Source organism: Octopus sinensis, linkage group LG10, assembly GCF_006345805.1.
Source record: "Octopus sinensis linkage group LG10, ASM634580v1, whole genome shotgun sequence".
NCBI lineage: Eukaryota > Metazoa > Mollusca > Cephalopoda > Octopoda > Octopodidae > Octopus > Octopus sinensis.
The window spans coordinates 84245401-84267632 of record NC_043006.1 but is presented as its reverse complement, the minus strand read 5'-3'; the positions used below and the strand labels follow the sequence as shown (position 1 = coordinate 84267632).

Here is a 22232-nt window from a genome sequence, read left to right as displayed (position 1 = left end):
CATCATCATAATTATCAACATCATCAGCAGCAGCAGGAGCAGTACTAGTAGCAGCAGCAGCAGCAACAGCAGCGGGAGGCGCAATGGCCCAGTGGTTAGGGCAGCGGACTCGCGGTCGGAGGATCGCGGTTTCGATTCCCAGACCGAGCGTTGTGTGTTTATTGAGCGAAAACACCCAAAGCTCCACGAGCTCCGGCAGAGGGTGGGGGTGACACCTGTCGTACTCTTTCGCTCCAACTTTCTCTCACTCTTTCTTCCTGTTTCTTGTCCCCGACTTCCTACGCTCTCGGTGTCGGGGGTTGACCTGCTTTCTCTTCTGCGGGTCTTACGAATAGTAAAGGACCACGTTTCGGACTTCTCCCATCTTGCGAGCTCTGGGACGAAGACCGTTCGCTCAACAGCAGCAGCAACAGCAGCAGCAACAACAGCAGCAGCAACAACAGCAGCAGCAGCAACAGCAACTTCGCGTCGTCGTCGTCGTCTCCGTGGTCGTTGCCGTCGCGGCTATCAAGGCCGTCGCGGTCGTCGCCAGCGTTGTGATCTTCGTCATCCTCATCAGCGGGTGTCGTTTTCAATGTCATCGGGGCAATTGTAACGAAATCATTACCATCACAACCACCATCGTCATCATTAGGTTATCATCATCGCCGCCAACGTTGTAGTCGTTGTCGTCGTTGTCATCATCACCATCATCATCATCATCATCATCATCATCATCATCATCATCGCCGCCATCGTTGTGACCGTCGTCATCATCATCGCCATCAACATCAACATCCTTAGTTACTGATTACACATTTATCATGCAATCGTGTGCCTAATTAACTACAACACGCTCTAATTACATCTCTAATTTAAAACTGAACATCTCTAAATCTTAAACACGCACCTTAAAATTTTTATTGCGGTTATGGGAGATTTTTGCCTCCTAATGGCCCTGACCAAGAAACCTATGATCAAAGGCGTTCCACCCTCGACCTTCCCATCGTATATTTCAGACATTGTGTAAATTCAGATGTTATTATCCAACGAGTTCATCGTCCATGGGAATTACTTCATTATAGACCTCTGTAATGCATTATACAATAATGTATAGGGCGCAGGCATGGCTGTGTGGTAAGAAACTTGCTTCCCAACCACATGGTTCCAGGTTCAGTCCCACTGCGTAGCATCTTGGGCGAGTGTTTTCTACTATAGCCTCGGGCGACCGAAGCCTTGTGAGTGGATTTGGTAGACGGAAACTGAAAGAAACCCGTCGTGTATATATGTATGTGTGTATGTCTGTATGTTTGTATATATATATATATTATATATATATATATATATATTATATGTGTGTGTGTGTGTGTGTGTATGTATGTATATATGTATGTGTGTCTTCGTGTCTGTTTTTGTCCACACATCAACGGTTGACAACAGGTGTTGGTGTGTTTACGTCCTCGTCGCGGTTCCGCAAAGAGACCAATAGAGTAAGTAGTAGGCTTAAAAATGTTTGTAGAGGTTGAATTGTTCGACAAAAGCACTCCAAGGCGGTGCTATAGCATGGCCGCAGCCAAATGCCTGAAACAAATAAAATTAAATTAAATTTTGAGTTACAAGCAGCTCCAATAATTAAACATTGATGTCGCATAATTAATGCATGTGTTTTGTTTAAATGCTTTTTGGAGTTCGTTATTTACATTGGAAAAGGCGGCGAGCTGGCAGAAACGTTAGCGTACCGGGCGAAATGCTTAGCGGTATTTCGTCTGTCGTTACGTCGTGAGTTCAAATTCCGCCGAGGTCGACTTTGCCTTTCATCCTTTCGGGGTCGATAAATTAAGTACCAGTTACGCACTGGGGTCGATGTAATCGACTTAATACCTATGTCTGTCCTTGTTTGTCCCCTCTGTGTTTAGCCCCTTGTGGGTAATAAAGAAATAGGTATTTCGTCTGCCGCTACGTTCTGAGTTCAAATTCCGCCGAGGTCGACTTTACCTTTCATCCTTTCGAGGTAGATTAAATAAGTACCAGTTACACACTGGGGTCGATATAATCGACTTAATCCGTTTGTCTGTCCTTGTTTGTCCCTTCTGTGTTTAGCCCCCTGTGGGTAGTAAAGAAATAGGTATTTACATTGACGTATACAGTGGGGTTTTCTTTTTACACTCTACGCCTTATAGAGACTCTTCCAGGACGTAAAACCGCAGCCCAAAATATTATGTAAACAAAACGCTTACATTAAGTGTGTGACATCAATAATATTTATTATGGGATCTTTACATTTTGACCGACAGATTTAAAGAATAATTTTTTGTAACTAAACACTTTCAAACTTCGGACACTACTAGAATGTGTCATATAAAACATCTTTTACTCTTAGCGTTTTTAAGAAAAGCTTATATTTAGGAAGTTATTTCTCTCCATATATATACATACACATATATATACATATATATACATATATATACACACATATATATACATATATATATATATATATATATATATATATATATATAGATATATATATATATATATATATATATATATATATATACTATACATATATATACACATATATATATATATGCATATATATATGTATATATGTGTGGGTGTATATGTATATTTGTATTTGTATATATATATATATATATATATATATATATACTAGCAGCATAGCCCGGCGTTGCTCGGGTATGTAACAAACTTTGTCGATAAGCAATGCCCTTTACCATTTTACCCTTTTTTGTACTCATTGAACCGTAATTTTGTAAAATGAAGCCTAAAAGGCATTAAGGCATTCAAGGCACCGTTTCTTTGCATGCATTAAGAAGTAGGGAAAATCTATGTGAACTTTCAAAAATCGGTTTGCTATGTGTGCCACATATGATGTAATTAACCGATTCTTTCCAGTAATAACGTATCCTATTGGAATCAAAAGGACCATATAGCTCCTTGGAGCAGACATGATGCCCGCTGTGAATTAAAAAAAAATTCCTGCCAATTTGTTAAAGTTATTGTCGAAAATATGTCATCTTGAATTTGAACGCGATTTCCCAAAATGGCATGATTTTATCGATTTTTCTGATGGTAAGGTATTGCATGGAAAACTAACGTAAGAATTAAGTTCCTTAGGGTAACATTAAGCTTCACCGTGAGTTTGGTGAAAATCGATTGCAAGTTGCGAAAACTACAACGGAAAATGTGTTGCATGTGATAAGCTTAGATTCTCGACCCCATGTCGAATTTATCGATTTTTTTCAGAACTGGGAGAACTTTTCAAAATTTTCGCTGCGTTAGTTTTGAATTATGACATTGGGCTATGTGTGTGTCAAGTTTCATCAAAATCGGTTGAAAGCCGTGGTCAGGGTGAGGGTACAACCTGACAGACACACAGACAGACACACACACAGACAGACAAACTGCCTTTTATATATATATATGTTTGTGTGTGTATATATATCTATATATACATATACATACATATACATATATATATGTATATATACATACATACATACATACGTGTGTGTGTGTGCGTACGTGTGTGTGTGCGTGCGTGTGTGTGTGCGTGTGTGTGTGTGTGTGTGTGTGTATGTGTGTGAATGTGTATTATATACGCACACACACACACAAACATCAATTATTTTCTGTGCTGAATACATCTGTTTTTTCTTCTTATCTCCTCTTCTCACCGATTGATTTTCTCTAATTAAACAAATTAAATTGAAGCTACATTACATACATCAATCGATCAAACTGCGAACACCATTAATGCCATGTCCTTTCTTTATCCTCAGAACCATCCGTAACTCATTAATTCCATGTGAAAAGAAATTGGTTGACCTCCTAATTTTTTTTTATATATGTATATTACCTTGTTTTGTAATGTAAATCAGAAACGAAAAAAAAATTAATAACAAATTCTTGATGAATTGTGAAGTTTTTTCGGTAAAAAATATATTAGAAATTCCTATCAGTGTGTATGTGTGTGTGGTGTGTGTGTGTGTGATGTGTGTATGTGTGTGTGTGTGTGGTGTGTGTGTGTGTGTGTGTGTGTGTGTGTGTGTGCAATTTTCTACGTTGAACGTTTGTGTATGTTTGTGAGAAACGGTTTCCACCGTAGTTAGCCTTGGTTTTTCTTATAAGTGTATCATTTTGTATACATACAGATATACACACACTAACGCACATTCTTACACACGTACACACACACATATACACCACACACATGCAAACACATATTATCTTTGCATGTTAGCCTCTCTCTCTCTCTTTATATATATTATATATATATATATATAATATATAATAGATATATATAAGAGAGAAGAGGAGAGAGTGTGTAGAAGAGTGTACAGATATATATATATATATATATATATATATATATATTATATATATATATATATGTATGTTGTGCTCGATATTTTTATATACCCGGAGTTGCTTCTCATCATATTTGAATTTTTTCCGTGGTATGAAGCGTTGGGACATACCAACAGATGGTTCTTACACAATTTTGTACACGATATTGGCAATGACAAAAATCACGAAACATCGATGTTTATAGCTCCTGAATGGGACCAAATGCGAATTTTCTCGCTTGTCTATGACTTTTAGGTGTTTTAACACCAGGCGAATTGATGAGAATACATTCTCTTGTACTTATAAGCGCAGCTTTGCCACGAACTAGCAAAACACATATCTTGCGTATGTGCGTTCGATATTATTTATATATCAAGACAACGAAAAGAAAAATGCAGAATTATATATCTCCAACATTTATTTATTATGGTATTATCGTTATTATATTATTCTCAATAATATAAATTTATTGAGAATAATACAGTGATAAATAAATTTTAAAGATGAATACTTCGCCATTCTTCTTTAAGATGTTTTGATTATATACTCTATATGCTGTATGAAATCGAATGGTATGAACTCAGGATTTTCCTATCGAAGAATCTTTAAAATGCTTGTCTTAAACAATTACGCACATTCTCTATCATCCGGTGTACGTAGCCAGATCTAGATTATTTCATAGTGCTAAGAAGGTACCTGCTGCGATGACAAATCTCTGTTCCATTACTTTGTATGTGTGTGTGTGTGTGTGTGTGGTGTGTGTGTGTGAGAGAGAGAGAGAGAGAGAGAGAGAGAGCGTGAGAGCGGCAGACAGACAGACAGCAACACAGGAGCAATGCAAACTCGTCAAAAATAATTGCACAATTGGGGGAAGAGAAATATTTTCGGTGTGATGTTCCTTCGTAGTAGAGAAATGCGAAGAGGAGAGAGAGGGAGAGAGAAGAGAAAGGGACAAAGGAAGAAAGAGAGAGTGAGAGAGAACAAGAGAGAGAAAAAATCGAAAGAAATGAGACCCGAAAGATCACGTATTTCTTACGCTTGTGCTATTTTGGAAAGGCATTAGCGACAGTAAAAGGTAGCTTTCGGCTCTACGCTTTTTCTTTCTTTTACCTTCTCTCATTCTTTCTCTTCTATCTGATGAAGGATTTCAGTCCTAAACGTTAAAAAGAATTCTCTTTCATCAAACATTGAATAATTGGTATTTTTATTGTGTTTGCCAACCGCGGTATGTTGCAAATTTTTCTATACGTTCTCTACGCTGACGTAGAAATCCACGAATTTCTTCCTAAAGTTCTGGCGTCTTTTCTAATACAGACACCAGTTACGCTAAATACGTTACGGCACATGCACACACGCACGCGTTCATACTCACATACACAAGAACATACACACGCTTACATATATACACACACGTATATGTATGTATTTATGTATGTATGTATATATATATATATATATATATATATATATATATATATATATATATATATAACGGGAAGGTTTCCGAAAATAAACAAAAGACGAAGGCAGGTGGAGTACAAACAAATGTATAGGAATAGAAATAGAACAAGTCTTTTACGTTTCGAGCCTACGCTCTTCGACAGAAAGATACACAGAAAAGAAACAAAGAGTGAAACAAGGAGAGAGAAAAAATGCGTGTAGAAGCTAACGGTCTATCATGGCGTTCTGACTTCAGGGGAGAGAGGAGGAGAAGGAGGGAGAGGAGGAAAAGGGGGAGGGGAAGGAGGGGAGTGGTAGGGAGAGGAGGAGGGGGAGAGAGGGGGAGAGAGGGGGAGATAAGGGGAGTGAGGGAGCAGAGAGAAAGAGAGAAGGGGAAGAGGGAAGAAGAAAGAAGAAGAGGGAAGAAGGGGGAAGAAGGGAAAGAAGGGAAGAGGAGGGAAAGAGAGTAGGGGTGAAAAGATGAAGGACTGAAGAGAAGTAGGAGGTTAGATGAAAATGGGGAGAGTTGAGCCCAAATGGCGTAAAAGAACGAAGAGAGAAGATTAATCCCTGTTCACGGCGCAAGCGGGAATCCGGATGGCCTCTGTGCAAGGATAATCCGAACACAGACAGGTGTTGCAAGGAGTGACCGGTGGAGCGGAAATGGCGTGAGACTGGTGTGTAATTGGCGAGACGGATGTCTCGGAGGTGTTCCGCGAACTGGTCAGCCAAGCGGCTTCCCGTTTGTCCGATGTACAGGGAAGCAGAGAGCAGGAGATGCAATAGATGATATTATATATATATATATATATATATATATATATATATATATATATATATATATATATATTATATATATATATAAATTTATAGAAAACAAAAGACAGGTGCGAGAACAGAAAGTAGGTGTATTAGTTTGACGCTCGGGAACAATGGAAAAGTCATTGACGTTTCGAACTTACGCACTCTTCATCAGAAAGGGCTGAGAGGAAAATAATGGAGAGAGAACGAAAAAAGACGGAGAGAGAAAATTAAATGTGTAGGGATTAACATGTGTGTGTGGGTGGGTGTATATATTTGCATCTCCTGTTTATTATTTTTATTCTCACGCAAAACTCACTTCCGCACAAACATTCTTTAAGACTACCCAGCAAACTATTACACGGACACACCACACCTCTTATGCCCACTTCACTTTATGTCCACTTCCAGACACGGACATACTCTGATACTTGCATCTACACCTCCACCACTTTCTCCCCACCTCTGCTTTCTAGCAAATTACCTTTCTCGTGTGTCATGCTCACCCGCTTTTCTTTTCCTCTTTCGCACACTCAATTTTTAGCTTTCTCATTCTGCCCATGCTTCGCTTTTTCTTCCTTTTCTTCTGATGAACAACCAACAAAACAAAACGTTATAACACGCTCTTTTTCTATTGACGCATCAAACAAATACCATATTTACTAACTGCTGTAGTATGATATTTTTTTGAACACTATATACATATATACACATATACACGCAAACATATATATGTGTGAACACAAGCACGCACACATGCCACACACACACAAACATACACACACAGTGTACATTCCATTTTGTGAAGAAATTTTAGAGTATGTAGGATTTCTCCTCTTATTTTCCTATCTAATTTTGCTTCCTGATGAGTAGTAGAAAATTTTGCTTTAGCTCTATATTGTAAATGCATAGTAAACACACGGGAAGGTGTGGTACTAGTATGTCCAATGTCCTGAATTTTACGATTTTCAGTTTTACAGTCAAAATTATTGATTCTATTGGCTATACTTAATTTCTTCTCGGGTTTACATGATTGTGGTGCGTTACTGAAAAGGAAGTTTCCAGTTTTGATGTTGCAGCATATCAGTTTAAGTTCATTGGAGCTACTGGAAAACAATTTATGATAAACCACAAAACAAAACTAGGTTGGAAATACTACAGGAGAATACTTACATTCTTTATAAAATTCCTCATAAAAAAACAGATTAATTATGGAAGGCATACACTTATTGCAATGTAATGCCCAAATCAACACGCAAACAATGCAGACATACATACATAAAAACATACATACGTACCTACGTACATACATCTATACATACAAACATATATACGTACGTACATACATACATACAAGCATATGTAGGTACATACATACAAACATACATGCATGCATACATACATACATACATACATACATATATATGTACAAACACACTCACATTTATATATACATGCGTATGTATGAATATATATATATATACGTTTATATATATATATATATATTATATATATATATATATATTATATATATATATACACATACACATACACTATATCTGTATGTATTATATGTATATATATTTGAGTTTCTATACATACATGTATATATATGTATATATATGTATAGATGTATATATGTATGTATATATATTTATATATGTATATATATAATGATGTATGTATATATGTATGTATGCGAGTGTGCGCGCACGCGCATGTGTGTGGCGCGCACGCGTTCCAATGGTTCACTATAAGTATAACTTTTGATGCAGGTATATTAAGAGAGATTAGTATACGCGTGTGCAATATATGTTTGCCATATTTTTCTTTTATGAGGAGTATGTGGCTATGCACGCGTGTCTGTGTGTGCATCTACGTGTGTGGATGTTCACGTACTACCGTGCACATTATGTATGCATGTGTGTATATATATATGTATGCATTATGTATGTATGCATGTGAGAACATTTGGAGATGTTTGTATGTGTGGGTGTAATTTTCATGGCGCCTAGCATGTACTTAATAATCTACATGGTCTGTGTGGGTGTGTGTGTGTGTGTGTGTGTGTCTGTTTGGCTGTATCTGTGTTTGTCTGTGTGTGTATGTGTATGTGTGGTATGTGTATATATGCTTATGTATTTATGCATGTTCTTATATTGATATGTGTAAGTGTCGATATGTATGCGTGTTAGTGCATTTTTTACGTATATATATATATATATATATATATAATATATCTACATATATATATATATATATATATATATATATATATATATGTACATATTATATATATATATATATATATATATATATATATATATATATATGTACATATATATATATATATATATATATATATATATAGATATATATATGTACATATATATATATATACATACATATATATACGTATATATATAATATGTATTATATATATATATGTATATATATATATATAATATATATATATATATATTAATATTTCTAAACGCAGGTAATGTTTTGTTTCTTCGCGGTGTGTATAAGCTTAGTTGGTAAAATGCATTATCTTATCGCTATGTCTAATTTGGTATTTTGTACGCGTTCGCAAGTGTGTGTGTGTGTGTGTGTGTGTACGTGTGCATATCCATGTATGTGTGTGTGTGTATATATATACGTAGGTAATGAATTTAGTGTAGCAGAGTACGTTTCTGCCAATATACAAGGTGTGAATGTGCGTGGGCGGTATGGGCCTCCGTATTCCGCATGTCTATTGTGTTGTACTTATAAAAGCGCTATTGTCTATAACTATATATGAGTATGTGTATGTATGTGCGTGTATGCGTGTGTACGGACGGATGCATATATATGTGCGGATGCGTGTATATGTGCGTGTGTGTCAGCGTGTTCACTGCATTATGTCTTATGTGAACACATATATAAGTGCACATTTTAGTATATGTACACACACAGATACATATATACATACACACACACACACATATATAATATATATATATATAATATATATATATTATATATATATATATAATATATATATATATATATATATATATATATATATATATATATATAACATATACAAACATACATAAATATTTATACAATTATAAATAATATATATATACACACATACATGCATTTACACACACATAAACGTGTGCATGTAAGCGTGCATGTCATGTGTAAACAATAATAATAATAATAATAATAATAATAATAATAATAATAATAATAATAATAATAATAATGATGATAGTGATAATAATATATGATCGTGTGTGTTTTATGTCTATGAAAAAGCTCAATAAATCCTGTCATTGATCCGAGAAAGATCAAACGATTGTCGGTGTTCGTTTCATTGGGTTTTCTATTAAACAAGGCAGAAAAAAATGCTGCAATAATTTCGTTGTTATTGTTGTTGCTGATGTTGTTGTTGCTTCTATTGCACTGTCTACAAAAAGAACGAAAGTTGAGTAAACAAATATATATATATATAATTATATATATTGTGAGTGTGTGTGTGTGCGTGTGCGTGTGCGTGAGTGCGTGCATTGTATTTGTGTATGTGTGTGCGTGTGTGTGCGTGTGTGTGTGTGTGTGTGTGTGTGTGTGTGTGTGTGCATGGGTGAAGGGAAAGGAAACTATTGCTGATATCCCAAAAAGAGAGGGAAAAGTACCAAAACACAACATCAACAGGCATTGCCTTTCTTCTTCTTCTTCTTCTTCTTCTTCTTCTTCTCTTTCTTCTTCTTCTTCTTCTTCTCTTTCTTCCTCTTCCTCATCTTCTCCAATATTCTCTGTACTGACACAGTTTATTGGGGTTTCTTTTCTTTTAGATATTTCTACTTTTGTTTTTCTTCCTGATAATTTTTTTTTATTTGTGTGCGTCTGGTGTATATATGCATGTATGTACGTACACACATATATATATGCACACACACACACACCACACACACAAACAAACAGATGCGTGCATGTGTGTTGTGTGTGTGTGTGTGTATCACTTGCGATGCCCCAACATGGCCACAGCCTCAGGGCTGAAACGTATAAAAGAATTAAAGAATATATATATATATATATATATATATATATATAATATATATATATAATATATATATATATAGATATATATATATATATATATATATATATAATATATATATTATATATATATATATATATGTATGTATGTATGTATATATAAATATGTATGTATGTTTGTATGTAAGGCATTGCCCTAGTACGCCCGCAGCCTAATGAGTGAAACAAGTATAGATAGATAGATAGATAGATAGATAGATAGATAGATAGATAGATAGATAGATAGATAGATAGACAGATAGACTGATTGATTGATTGATTGATTGATGAGTGCATATTCACACGTATAATAGATATTTACATTCAGATATATGATTATAGATATAAATTCGTGAGAATGAATGCATGCATGCACGCGCACGCGCACAAGCATATGAATGCGTACATAAACGCACATTTACGCGTATTTGTGCGTGGATGTGTGCGTGTGTGTGCGCGTGTGTGTGAACAATAAGCTCATCAGACATTTGGGTCATGGACAGAATTCCAATCAACCAATCGATATTATGGTTCCCTGTTGCTCATAAAGAAAACAACCAATTGATGAGAGATTTTTACCTACTTTGTTTTTTGGGGGGATTTTTTTTTTTGTTTTGGTTTTTTTTTTTCTTTCTTTATTCATGTTTTAGTTTTTAATTATGTTGATCAATGTGATTATTGCGTTCTACACACCGATAATAATAGCAATAATGAAATGTTGATGATGGCGATGGCGATGATGGTGGTGGTGGTGTTGGTGGTGGTGGTTTTGAATTTTGGCACAAGGCCAGCAAGTTTTGGGAGCGCGGGCAAGTTGTTCACACATTGACACCCCACTCCCCAGTGTGGAACAGGTAGTTATTTTATCGACTTCGCAAAGATGAAAGGCTAAGTCGACCCCGTCGGGTGTTTGAAGTCAGAATATAAAGTTAGAAAAAATGCCGCACAGTATTCTGCCAGCTAGCCACCTACCTATATAATAATAATAATAATAATAATAATAATAATAATAATAATAATAATAATAATAATAATAATAATAATAATAATAATATCATCGAAAAATACCTTAGGAATGAGAACCCAGGTTCGAAATTTCCCCCAAGACACCTGAAGAAGGCTGGAGGGTATATCAGCCGAAACGTGTTAACAACAAACAAGATGAGGACAAATATCCGTCGAATGTAAATAATGAAACCAATGTTCTTTTAATTTGCTTTTTTTTTTTTTTAGAAAGCATTTTGATATCAGGCTCTAACATAGTTGTTCTTAGTTCCAATTGGTCCTCCACATGCTCGTCTGTCGATTGCGTTCTCAACGAATTCTTGATTTGCGTCAAATACGAGAATGAGGATTCACGAAAGTATGTTGAAGAAATGCAGAAAATTAGTCGGCGTACATGTTCACGAAAACGAGGATATTCTACTGCATTTTCCCAAATTTCGATGGGATTTTCCCTCTTGTCAAACAGAGATTTCAGAATATTATCTTCAGACAATTAATAAGCTCCCTTTGTAACTCTTCGGGAAAGTTTCAGAATGATGTTATGTTTTCCAAAATCCTTGAATCTTTTATTATAGTCTGCTATTTATGAGTCTAAAACTGACTCGTATTCTTCAAAAGATTCATAGATATTTTCCTCATTTTCACTCATTACCTTCATAAGCTGAGAAAAGTGTTCTTCTGAAAGTTTTGATTGAGCCAAAAGGAACTTGAAAAACGACAATTTTTTTTTCTAAATGCCCAAATTTTTTGCCGCATATCATAAATACATTTATTTTTGCCTTGCAGCGAAATGTTTAACTCATTTTGTTTTGACATCACATCACGTAAGAATGCAACATCTCTGTAAAAATTTGGATCTGATAAATCACAATGTTTGTTGTTTTCTTTGAAAAAGTCAATTATTTGCTTTCGTAAAGACGAAATTTTGACCAATACTTTCATTTGAGACAACCAGCGTACTTTTGAGTGATAAGGCAAATCCACATTAATTACTTCGTCATCCATCATCATCATGTTTCGAATTGACGATGCTTCAAGGCATTTACTCGATTATAGTTTTAAATACTTATAACCTTCTGCAAAGTGTCATTTAAAATGGCAGATTTTGCACAGAAATTTTGCTGGTGTAAAATACAATGAAAAGAAATCAGTACATTTGATTCTTTGGTTACTCTTTTAAGATGTGCAATAAATCCTTCATTTTCAGCCATAGCTGGAGCACCATCCATGCACACATTCACCAAATTAGTAAAATTTAGTCCTACTTTATGACATTGCTGTTTGAAGTTGTTAAAAATATCTATCCCTCGCGTCCTTCCTTTAAGGGTGCCTAAAGCAAATAATTCTTCATATTCTTGAAAATCATCACTTATAGCACGAATAAAATACAATACTTGTGCTGAATCAGTGGAATCAGTCGATTCATCCAAAGCTACCGAGCAATATACATTTTCTTTTGGGATTATATTTCTCAACTGTTCTGTTACATCATAGACCAATTCATGGTGTCGATCTGTATTAGTCCTTCTTGAACGAGACACCTTTTTATATTTGTTGACTTTATCGGGATCTATACATCCTACCACTTCTTTTGTGAGTTCTGCATCGCTAAATGGCTTACCTTTTTTTCCAAGCAAATATGCAACTTTATAGCTGGCTTCTACCTTGATGCAACACAGATTGGAAAAATTGTTTTTGCTTTTATTTTCTATCTTTCAATTTCTGCAATGCTATCTTTCGAGACTCACCCTCTAATTTGGCATATTTATAGTCTTTATGAAGATCATATTGTTGCTGTGCATTGAATTTCTTAACCGTTACAATTGCGGTATCACAAAATAAGCAAAACATTTTGCCTCCGCTATTTACCAAAAATAATATTACAATTTCCATTCCTCATTGAAGAACCTGTTTTCTTCTTTCGAAGTTCGTTTCAATTATGGGTTAAAAAGAACTGTATTTATTCTGAAAAACCATTAAAAGAAGTTTAATAATGAATTAGTAAAGTCGGCCGCACACTCACCCAAATAAAACAGTCTTAGACAAAGCGCAATAAGCTTGCATTCAAAACCATGTTTTTGGTTTTGAGTTTAGCAATTGTTACTACCATCCGAGACAGAATAACATCTAGATTAGCTATCATTTTTTTCTGTTATTAGTATTATTATTTATCATTAGCTAATTGTTGCAGAAATAATGTCAAATATCGATGGTTTCCAATCTCACAAAATAATGACAATTGTTGAAGTTATGACTAAGATTCCAAGAACATGGGTTCGGACACTGATTGATAGTGTCTTGTCTAAGACCGTTTTGACTCAAGCAGTGTGCAGTCGGCTTAACAGAGTAGCAATGAATACGATTAGTGTATCACTTATAAAGTCTCAATGATAAAAAGGAAGTCTGTAAAATTAACGCAGGCACTGATAGACTTATAACTAACTCAGTTTCACAAAACAAGTCAGTAAGAAGTTGGCCACGACTATACAATTACTAAGTAAAGTACGGAGCACAGATCCCAATGAAAAGGTGGACGAAACAGGAACTTTTCGTGCATCATACGTGAAGTCACCTACTCCCACCTAGGCTGGTGTGGCTGACAAGGAAATATTACCTTTATATACTTGTTGCTTTGAGTTTGAATTCATTGGGTTTAAAGAAAAATGCTTCCAATCTCTGGGAGTGACTTCACTAAACACAGATAACTTTCCTTTCGTCTGTGTGTGTGTGTTGTAAATTTAGGGCGTATAATGATTTTAGACAAAAAATATTCGATGTCAAAAAAAGAAAGAAAATAAACTAATGGCCGCAGACGGAAGTCCGCAGGTTTCCCTTCTCTGGACTAAACCCTTCACTGCGTTGGCCCAGCATGGCCGCAGTCCGAAGACCGAAACAAGTATAGGATGAGGAAAGATGCAAGTCAAATCAAACGACTTTATCAGCGTGGTTGTACCGGAATCTCTTTGATCGGTTCCATTAATTAGGAGCTTCTCTCTCTCTCTCTCTCTCTCTCTCTCTCTCTCTCTCTCTCTCTCTCTCTCTCTCTCTCTCTCTCTCTCCTCTACTCTACTCTACGGCATCTGTTCTTATAAATATCATTTAGTTATCAAATGTTATTTAAAGCTTGTTTGCATTTCCTTTTAAATTCGCTTCTCGTTTCTTGTTGTAAGCAAATTTCACTGAATCTTTTTAGGAAATGACTTCTTTTATTTCCCACGAAAATCTAATATGTTGTCACGTGTCAGTTTTATGATTGCAGTCTTCCACGGAAGAAACGTGTCACAGAACGTGAATCTAAGCTCATTAATAATTAACTGTATGTATCTCTATGTGCGTCTGTGTGTGCGTGTGCGTGGAAATGTGTGTATGTGTGCTTGTATGTGTGTGTGCGCGTGTACTTGAAAGTGTGTGTGTGTTTGTGTGTTTGTATGCGCGTGTGTGTAAAAGTGTGTGTGTGTGTGTGTGTGTGTGTTTGTATTTGTTTTCTTAGAATGGGGGTGGTATTTTAATGACTTAATTAGAAGAAAAGCTGCACACGTGACCCCACTTTTCAAGGCCTCGGTTATTGGAGATGAGGGGGTAGGAATAAGATCGAGGAAGTTATACTCAGAGCTGGGAGCAATCAGACCCGAATGCTTGTGACAGAGTAAACTCCTTTAAAGACACCCAAGTGTTCATATGACGGTATTAAACACGGCAAAGGCGGCGAGCTGGCAGAATCGTTAGCACGCCGGGCGAAATGCTTAGCGGTATTTCGTCTGCCGTTACGTTGTGAGTTCAAATTCCGCCGAGGTTGACTTTACCTTTCATCCTTTCGGGGTCGATAAATTAAGTACCAGTTACACACTGGGGGTCGATGTAATCGACTTAATCCGTTTGTCTGTCCTTGTTTGTCCCTTCTGTGTTTAGCCCCTTGTGGGTAGTAAAGAAATAGGTATTAAACACGGCAACCGGTTAATTCTACAACCCAATTACGGGGAAAGTTCTGCGGATGGGCTTCCGTATATTTTTCTCTCTACCATTCACTATGAAAGAAAACACTTCGTTCAAGGCGCTCCGCAGTCGGATCAAATGTGGATTCACGTGATTGAAAAACGAACTCCATAAACACAAAGCTATGTCAGCGTCTATGCATTTTTCTATGATGATTATCTAATAGCAATCCGGGGTTCAAATTTCGCTGAAGTCACCTTTCTCATTCCCTCTATTGGAATCGATAAAATAAGGCGTCAGTTCAGTAGAAGAATCGATTCTTGATCCCAGTTAAGATGTAAACCATGCATTCTTGCTTTTAATAAACGTTGGATAAATAACAGTGTAGGCGCGTGACCTAGTGGTTAAGGTGTTGGACTCACGATCGCTAGATCTTGGTTTCGATTCCCAGATCGGGCGGTGCGTTTTATTATTTTTTTTTTTTTTGTTGAGCAAAACACTTCATTTCACGTTGCTCTGTTGGATGGGGGAGCAGCAGAATCGTTGGCACGTCGGCAGAGATGCTTTAGGGTATATCTTCCGGCTCTCTGCATTCTGAGTTCAAATCCCACCTGCCTCCAGAAGACAACAAGAAACCACGCCAGTATTCATCCCAGGTCTAGCCATGATAGCCGAAGTCCCCGTAATCTTCTGAAAGGTGGTAGGGGAGGGCACGGTCCCTCTCTAGATCATATAGAGAGTGCTGGAGAAAGTTCGCATGCACAGGACCTGCCCATGGGCAGACCAGCGCTAGATTAGATCATAGATGACAGACTCAGTATCGGATTTATTCCAACTCACTGTAAAATGTAAACAGGTACACCAATGCAGTTTATAAGGAACGCAGCCACTTATGACATATATGTCTACAATATGGTGAACATACATGAAATGCAGAAATACCGTTTATGCGAAATCTACTAATGTCATACAACTAAGACAGGTCATATGATTATGATAAGTCATATGTCTGTGATACGATAAATATATAGGAAATATATCCTAAAAGGGTGCGACGAAATACGAAGCTCTATGATAATTTCATATGAACATGTCATTGGATTGATATATTGCATGACTATGATATAGTAAATATAGCAATATCATATCCTAAAAGTACGCAACAAAATGCAATAAATGATTTTATACGAATATCTACTAATCTATATATATAAAGCTGAATTTGTCTGTGTATGGCAGGTTTGGTAGCTTTCAACTAACACTATTTCCTCCGAGACCCTGCGGCGCAAGTTGACCAAAATTGAGAGTATGATAGAAGAAGGCTTGCTCTTCATTCCGTAAAAGATAAAATTCAAATCGGACCATGTTAACACCAAAAATTATTTACATCAAAAAGGTGCTTTTTTTCTATGAAAATCTCTATTTTTTACGATTTTTTGACTGCTGTGTCGCCATTTTTCGGTGTATTTCACCAGAAAAATGTTCACTTAAAGAGAATGACAAGCTACATAATGCCAAATTTTTACTTTTCAAAAATTTCAATTCTAAAGGGTTGAAACAAACCCGAGCAACGCCGGGCGATACTACTAGTTATATTATATAACTATGCTAGGTCATATGATTATAATTTGTCATATAACTGTGATGTGCTAAATTTATAAAATGCCATGTCCTAAAATTGCGCAACTGCAACGTTGTACTCAAAGGTCTGTTAATTAGGTCATAAGATTATGGTTATTACATGTCATAGAAATACGATATGATAAATATATCTTATGAATATTCTAAATGGAGGCAACTACACCGTATAAAGTATTTTAAACGAAGGTCTGAATATAATTATGACATACGATTATGATGTGTTGGAAATATCAAATATTTATTATCAAAACGAAATAAATATTTATTTTTCATTTATAAATGTAAATATTATTATAAATTTAAATGTTTTTACCGCACTTAGTCGCCTGTGGGAAGTTATCAACAGCAAAGATGTACACAACTAGCGTACACATACATACACACTCACGTGGGTGTGTATATTTATGTGTGTGTCTGTCTGTGTACATACACACCTACATATGTAGAGGAATAAATAGATTGAGATAAATAGAGAAAGATAAAGAGAGAGAAAGTGAGAGAGAGGAGACGCACGCACACGAACACGCACACACACACACACATTTCGTACAAATATATCGATATTGATATGAACACGTGAATTCATATAAATACATACACAGGTATACATGCGTACATACACGCACACAGACGTCTGTATATGTGTGTGTGCATGTATATATATTTGTATATGTGTGCGTGTATATATATATACTCTTTTACTTGTTTCAGTCATTTTGACTGCAGCCATGCTGGAGCACCGCCTTTAAATATATATATATATTTAAATATATATATATATATATATATATATATTATATATATATATATATATATATATATATATATATATATATATATATATATATAATATATATATTATATATACATATATACATACATACAAACATACATATAACATATATATACATATATATATATATATATGTATATGTATATATAAAAACATACACACACAAATGCACTCACACACCTATATATATGTATATATGTATATATATATATAAATATAAATATATATATATATATATATATATATATATATATACATATATACATACATACAAACATACATATAACATATATATACATATATATATATATATATATATATGTATGTATATATATGTATATATAAAAACATACACACACAAATGCACTCACATACCTATATATATATGTATATATATATATATATAAATATATACATATATATATATATATATATATATATATATACATATATATATATATATATATATATATATATATATATACTGACATTTTCACCAACAAGCAGATATATTTCTATATATAAAAATGATATAAATATATTGAGAAAAACAGAGAGAAAGGTTGGGAAGAGAAATACACACACACACTCACACACACACACACACACACACACACACACATGCATACATACACGCGCACACTTCATTCTATAAAAATATTTTTTTTTAAATTAGTGAAAGAGGAAGAGAAATTAAGTCAAAAAAAGAAGCCGTTAAAATTATCGCGTGAGACGAGTGTGTCTTCTTTATCAATGTATAAGTGTTTCTTCTCATAATATGCGCTTCGTATATGTTGATTCAAATATCTATTTATAAACAGCAACTTTGCAGAAAGACAACCCACACACACACTATATATCTCTCTCTTTCTGTTACTATATAACTATATTTCTATCTGTTTCCCTGCACACACACACATATATTGTTAATATTAAGCACACACCGACACACACACACATATACATAGGTATATATATATATATAGAGAGAGAGGGGGAGAGAGAGATACATATGCATATATATATATATATATATATATATATATATATATATACACACATATACATAGTAGTGTAGCTCCATTCAATGGTGGTGCCCCAGCATGGCTGCAGCTTTCGGGTTGAAACATTTTAAAGGATTTAAGGATTTCTATATGTATGTATGTATGTATTTATGTATGTATGTATGTACGCATATATCAGGTCATCCCATAAGTTCTGTCCGAATTTTGAATAAAGAAATCAAGTGATCAAGTGTTATATTTAATTGAAATTTAATCATCAATGTACTTTCCCTGATTATCTATGACTTTCTTCCATCTATTTACAAGCTTTTTAATCCCATCAATGTAAAACTCTTTTGGTTTCAAAGCGAAGAACTCTGAAATGTCAGTTTCGACCTCCTCCTGGCTTGTGAAAGTTATGTTCCCCAAATGATTCTGTAAACTACAAAACAAATGGTAGTCTGAAGGAGCAAGGTCGGGAGAATAAGGTGCATGAGGAATTTTTTCCCATCCACGCTCTTCGATCTTCTGTGATGTGACCTTTGAAGTGTGGGGTCGCGCATTTTCCTGATGAAATATCACTCCTTTTCCATTCACTAAAGCAGGTCTTTTTTTCTTCAAAGCTTGGTTCAAACGCTATAATTGCTGACAGTAAACTTGAGCATTGATTGTTGCATTAGGTGGTAACAATTCAAAGTGAATTACTCCTTTGCAATCCCACCAGATAGATAGAAGAACCTTTTTCCCAAGAAGTTCCCTTCTCGGTTGTGGTTGAGCTTTTTCCCTTTTACCAAGCCACTGTTTATGACGTTTAACATTTCGATAGAAGATCCATTTTTCGTCACCAGTCACAAGTCTATCCAAAAAGGGTGAAATGAGTTCGCGAGAATGGAGAGAAGAGTAGATGTCAACTCGGGATTTGCGCTTGCTTTCGGACAATTCATGAGACACCCATTTTCCAAGTTTAGGAACGTTTCCAAATTGTTGAAGATGAACAGTTGTATGGTTTGAACTAAATTTTATTGCCAATTCTTCAACTGATAATGCAGGATTTTCTGCAAGTAATGCCTCAAGGAGCTTATCATCAAACTCAACTGGACGTCCTGTTCACTCTTCATCTTCAAGGCTGAAATCTCCACTTCTGAATTCTGAAAACCATCTTCTGCAAGTTCTTTCATTCTTTCCCATAAACTGAGGGTATGTTTAGAGTCGCTTCGGTTGCAGAGTTTCCTTTTTTGTACTCATAAAGCATTATTTGCCTCAAATGCTCTTTGGATACTTCCATGTTAGAAAGGGTTTTAATCAAAGAAATTTTAATTCTATTATTCTGTATAAATGTATACAAATGCATAAAAATCATTTTTAATTCCATTTGACATTCAAAAATACTATTACATTTCATTCAATTCTAAAAACGGTAAAATCGGACAGAATTTATGGGATGACCTGATATATGAATATATAGATAGAAAGAGACACTAACACACACACACGCGCGCACGCACACACACACACACACACACACACACCAAACACACACACACACACACACACACACACACATGCATATATTTTCTCCCCTCTTAATTCTTTCTGTCGAAGAGCGTAGGCTCGAAACGTAAAAGACTTTTCCATTCTTCCCGAATGTTGCTTGTTCCTACACCTATCTTCGTCTTTTGTTTTCTGCACATTTGAACAATAGATAGATAGATAGATAGATAGATAGATAGATAGATAGATAGATAGATAGATAGATAGATAGATAGATAGATAGATGGATTTGCATGTATGCATGACTTAGACGAGGTGGCAGAATCGTTAGCATGTCGGACTTTCCAACCACATGGTACTGGGTTCGCTGTGTGACACCTTGAGCCGACCAAAGGTTTCAATTTGGATTTGGCAGACCAAAACTGAAAGAAGCCAGTCGTGTGTGTGTGTGTGTGTGCGTGTCAGTGTTTGTGCGTGTGTGCGTGTGTGTGTGCGTGCATGCGTGCGTGCGCGTCTTTGTCTACGCTTGTCCTCCAGCACCCTTTGACACACACATACATACATATATGTGTATATATGCGCGCGCGCACACACACACTCATGTACATATGATACGTGTGTGTATGTGCTTACGTGTGAGTGTATGCGAGTATGTGCGTGTGTGTGTGTGTGTATGCGCGCGCGTGCTTGCGTGTAAGTTACACGTGGTAGGGCGGTGGAACTGGAAATACATGAATCTCACACAAGACTGCTTAATTTGTGTAACTGAGTTAATTATTCACTGAGAGTGGTGTGCAACTAATTAGAACTGTGTTGGGCCGTGATCAATATCTATTTCAAATAAATACACGGAAGTATGATTCTCAAATACATCTTACAGAAAAACCTCCGTGCGCAATATATATGTCTGTGTGTGTGTGTGTAAATATATATATATATATATATATATATTTATATATATATACATGTGTGTGTGTGCGTGCGTGTGTGTGTATGAGAGTATGTGTGTATATTTTCTCACATATATATATATGTGAGAAAATTTTGTAAGCGCAGAGTGAGTCGGTTTTCTGTAGTAAATACATATACAGTTACACACACGCACACACACGCATATGTATGTTGTATGTATGTATGTATGTATGTATGTATGTATGTATGTATGTATGTATGTGTATATATATATAAACATCATAGAACGATGTATGGTCCAAAACTAATTAAAGATGTATTCCACACAGATAACACCCAAACCCTATCCAGTCTGAACTCCTACAAGTCTGACTGGAAGTCAATTTGAAAACAGATACTTCAGTGAAAAGTTTCTAGATGCAAGACATTGATATGAAACTTAAAGAATTCGTGTCAGTAATGCGAACCATATGCATTAAATTTGTCCCAGAGAGGAGAGCCATTACATACAAAAGCATCATGCCCCGAGATAAGGGAGTCCTTATGAGACAGAGAATAAGGATCTCCAATCGCTTAAATAGGCAATTTAATGATAGCGAGAAATTTCTCTTCAAAGAGACCGAAAATAATCTCGGACTCTTCCATGGAAAGGAAAAGGTAGAATGAGAAACCAGGGAAGTGGAAAATATAAAAATTAATCCTAAAGCCTTCTATATATTTGCTAAAAAAAAATCTGCCTCGGTTCACATGATAGGGCTACTGTTTGAAGAAGA

At 35.5% G+C, this 22232-nt stretch overlaps 1 protein-coding gene and 1 long non-coding RNA gene across 2 annotated transcripts in view; both read right to left on the bottom strand.

Moving 5' to 3' along the window:
* Nucleotides 1–9583, bottom strand: part of LOC118764986 — a 23987-nt gene extending 14404 nt beyond the window's left edge. Inside the window, exons 1-2 of the long non-coding RNA XR_005000828.1 lie at nt 9554–9583; nt 8626–8630 (exon numbers count right to left, since the gene is read on the bottom strand). This is a non-coding gene — a long non-coding RNA (uncharacterized LOC118764986). The remainder of the gene's footprint in view (nt 1–8625; nt 8631–9553) is intronic.
* Nucleotides 9584–12743: 3160 nt separating this feature from the next.
* On the bottom strand, nt 12744–13536 carry LOC115216280. The gene is made up of 2 exons (XM_029785479.1): nt 13434–13536; nt 12744–13306 (listed from the first exon to the last, which is right to left on the bottom strand). The coding sequence occupies exons 1-2, from the start codon at nt 13534–13536 to the stop codon at nt 12744–12746; spliced, it is 666 nt and encodes a 221-aa protein (XP_029641339.1).
* Nucleotides 13537–22232: the final 8696 nt, after the last annotated feature.